At 47.5% G+C, this 3,636-nt stretch overlaps 1 protein-coding gene across 1 annotated transcript in view; it reads right to left on the bottom strand.

Moving 5' to 3' along the window:
- The window catches only part of PREX1 (phosphatidylinositol-3,4,5-trisphosphate-dependent Rac exchange factor 1), a 189,232-nt gene extending 185,798 nt beyond the window's left edge, over positions 1-3,434 (bottom strand). The window contains exon 1 of the mRNA XM_006772500.2: positions 3,428-3,434. Coding sequence (XP_006772563.1) covers positions 3,428-3,434 — 7 coding nt within the window. The remainder of the gene's footprint in view (positions 1-3,427) is intronic.
- Between the last annotated feature and the right edge of the window lie 202 nt (positions 3,435-3,636).

Genomic DNA, 3,636 nt, shown 5'->3' on the forward strand with positions numbered 1-3,636 from the left:
CGCCGCTGCTGGGCCGAGTAAACACCAGGAGGGCTCAGCAGCAAGCCCGCCCTGACACGCGCGCCCCCGCCGGCCCAAGGAAGAAAGAGGGGCGGCCCCCGCCTGCCCGTGCTATGTCACCTTTGGGATACCCAGCCCTTTTGGTGCCCTCGGGCACTGCCACGACCTTGGGAAGAAACACACGTGATTCTCTCTCTCTGTGACTCTTTCTCTTTCCTTTCCCTTATTCTTTCCTTCTATCCTCCCTTTTTTTCCCTTCTGAACTTATTCGCTCCCATGAGCAGAGCCCACCCTTTCCACATTTCCCAGAAGAAATGATCTGCTCTCAGTTACTGATTGAGAGCTGCTCTGCCTGAGCCCCCCTCCCATCCACTCGGCCATGGATAAGGTCTTCTAGTCCAGGGTGCTCTGTGTGACAAATGACCTCACCTGCCTCACAGGAAGGTATGATGCTCAGGTTCAAATCCCATCTCCCCCACTTGCTAGCTGGGTGACCTGAAGCTGGTTTCCTTGCCTCAAGAGCCTTAGTGTTCTCATCAGTACAATGGGAATAATAATGGTACCTAGCTCTCAGGGTCCTTCACACCGTATGGGTCAATCCATAGGGAGTTCTTGGAGCAGTGCCCAGCACTTAGAAAATTCTCTATAAATGTTTATTCTTAATTAGTATTGCTTGTACAAACAGCCCTCTTGGCCAGACCCCATTCTCCAAACTACCCATACAATCCTTATTCACTGGCCAGAGATTTTATTATCTCCTCAATGGATTAGCCGTTTCACATACTATCCCCCTGTAGATTATAATTACCCTTTAGGTAGGAACATTATTGCTTATTTATTTTCTGTTCCAAACACCCCGGATTGCTCTCCCACTGGCCTCTGGGTAAATACTGGAAGGGCATAAAGACACAGGATAAGAGTGGGGCAGCGTCTGGCCTCCAGGCTTTGTTCCTTTGGGATCATGGACAAGGTGGCATTTGATCTGGGCCGTGGGTGAGTGAAGCTCCCCTGGGCAGGTACTGAAGCATGTGAGATGGGTGAACCTTCCAGGTTTGGGTAGTGGAGTCAATTCTACCCAAAACGTGGCTGACTGCTAAGGTTCTCAGAAAATTGTAGAGAACTTTGGAGTAGCTATCCTGTATGACCTTAGACTGATCACAGCACTTCTCTGAGCCTCAGTTGCCTCATCTATAAAATGGGAACCTTTGTAAGAGCAAAAGAATGTATGGAAAGCAGGGTTCCTCAACCTCAGAACTATTGATATTTGGGGTAATTCTTAGTTGTGGAGAGGCATCCTTTGCTTTGAGAACATTTAGCCACATACTGTACCCACTACACACTAGATACCAGTAGCACTCTCTTCCCCGTTGTCTCCAGGCATTACCAAATGTCCCCTGAGGGACAGAATTGCCCCCAGTTGAGAACTACTGATACAAAATATCTGACAATAACTGGCACATAGTAGGTGGTCAATAAATGTTAGTCCCCTTCCCAGCTGTATCTGTGAAAGATTTCCTTCACCTTCAGAAAAATTTGCTAGAGAGAGAGAGAGAGAGGATCTCATACTTCACCCAAGAATCGGCCCACACTGCCAAAAAGACCATCGAAACATTTCCTCACTTGTGGGGGGAGCCTCCCCCTGGCTCACCCCCAACCCTTCTATATTCTGTTACTCCCTCTGATCCCTCTGGAATATTTCTCCCCACCATCCCATCCCCAGTGAAAAATGATACAACTTTTAAAAAATTACTTCAGCTCTCTGTGCCTTCTTTTCCTCATCTGTGAACTAAGGATAATAACTATACCAATATCATAAGGTTGTTGCAAAGATTCCTAAGTTAATACACAGAAAGTGCTTAGAGCAGATAGTAAGTGCTCAATAAGTGAAGACTTATTTATTCAACTCAGGGACTGAGTGCTTAATTCATTTAGCTGCACTTGGCAGCAAGGAAGAGAAAAATGGGTTACTGGTGGGTTAAAACATAAAGACATTGATTATTTAACAAAAGATCCAAAGGAGCTTGGTTCCTCTGGCTGGTTCAGGATTTGGTGACATCATGAAGGACCAAGGTACCTTCAGCCTTGCCATCCCCATCATGATCATGGCTTTTCTCCCAAGTTTTGGATCCCCAGGTTCACAAGATGCTGCTCAATGGCAACATCACCTGCTAAACAACTCTAAAGCAGGAAAGAAAAGAGAAGGGAAACAGGTGGGGGGGGAGGGGGGGGGCGTGGCGGGGAAGGGGGTTGGAGCTCTCCTCTGGCCTCTCATCAGAGAGAGAAAATTTTCCCCAAAGGCCCCAGCATGCAGACTTTCCCTTATACCTCACAGGGCAGCCTGAGTCACATGACCACCCTTAAATAGTTCCCGACCAAAAGCAGGGTTGTCACTATCAAGTTAGAACAGTCCTGCTCCATCTCCCGGGACATGGCTACCTGGACAACCTAAGTTCTGTTGCCAAGAGAGAAGCATCTGCCACAAGCACCTACTATGGGCTAGGCATTGAGTGAGATCCTGGGGTTACAGAAGTGAAAGACCAACAACACCAGGCCCTCAAGCAGGGATCCAGCAGTGAGCACCACAGATAAGGTTCCTGCCCCCTGGTGCTTCCAGTCCAGAGCAGGGAGAGAGGAACAATAACCGAATTAACAACCAATCAATAAACAGACAAATAAGCAAGATCCTTTCAGCTTCTCCAGAGTACATTGGTGGCACCTTCAGACCTCTGCATCAGGTCACTGCCTACTCAGGTCACATGACTCAGACAGGGGGCTCAGCACTGGTGTCATCAATGGGGACTCCCTTGGTCCAGGGCCTGGCTGCCTCCCAGCTATTCCTGGCACAGTGCAACTCACTGAACAAACATGACTAAGCAACACAAGCTGGGGGAGGTTTCCCCTGTTTCAGTCTTGGTCTCTCCTCCCTTCGTCCCCATCTCCTCCACCCATAACCTCCAGGATCTCTACTAGGGAGCCCTTATATATATATATATCTCCAGGGCAGGGCCTAAAATAGGCCATAACTGGGAAACATTCATGAAAAGATCAGAGAAGGAGGAAAATCCTTTCAGTTTGTGGGGTTGGGAGGAAAACGATGATAATGATAGGGAAATTCTTTTCTACAGGGACAATGTAGAGTTTCTGTTGCCATGTACTTCACAAATAGTGGGAAATACCATTTGTTTCTATTGCGTAAGTTCCACAGTTGCAGGGAAGAAGTTAATGCTGCTTGGAAACATTAGATAGTTCCTCATTCCATAAGATGCTCTGAGATTCTGCAGGCTCAGGATTTCAAGGCCCCTTTCTCAAGCCCTGCTTAAAAGAAAAACCAATTAAGATAAAACAAGGAAAAACAAGGGGTGATTTTGGTCCACCCCAAGTTGAATGAGCCAGGTGAGAAATGAGTAATCAGACTACCTAGGATTACCCGTCATTTCCCAAAAGCAAATGAGTTCTCTGTAAGTCAGGCCAGCTACCCGAGGAGTCTTTTCCCCATTCTGAGAACCAATTGCAGCTTTCTGAAAAGAGGAGACATCTCCACCCTTGGCATTGGACAGAACAGCTGACAACTGAACCCAATGCTAGACACGCAGGCCAGGGTTCATTTCTGCAAACCAAGCTATAAGGCTCTTCCTG

Source organism: Myotis davidii, unplaced genomic scaffold (genome assembly GCF_000327345.1).
Source record: "Myotis davidii unplaced genomic scaffold, ASM32734v1 scaffold526, whole genome shotgun sequence".
In the NCBI taxonomy this organism is placed as follows: Eukaryota; Metazoa; Chordata; class Mammalia; order Chiroptera; family Vespertilionidae; genus Myotis; species Myotis davidii.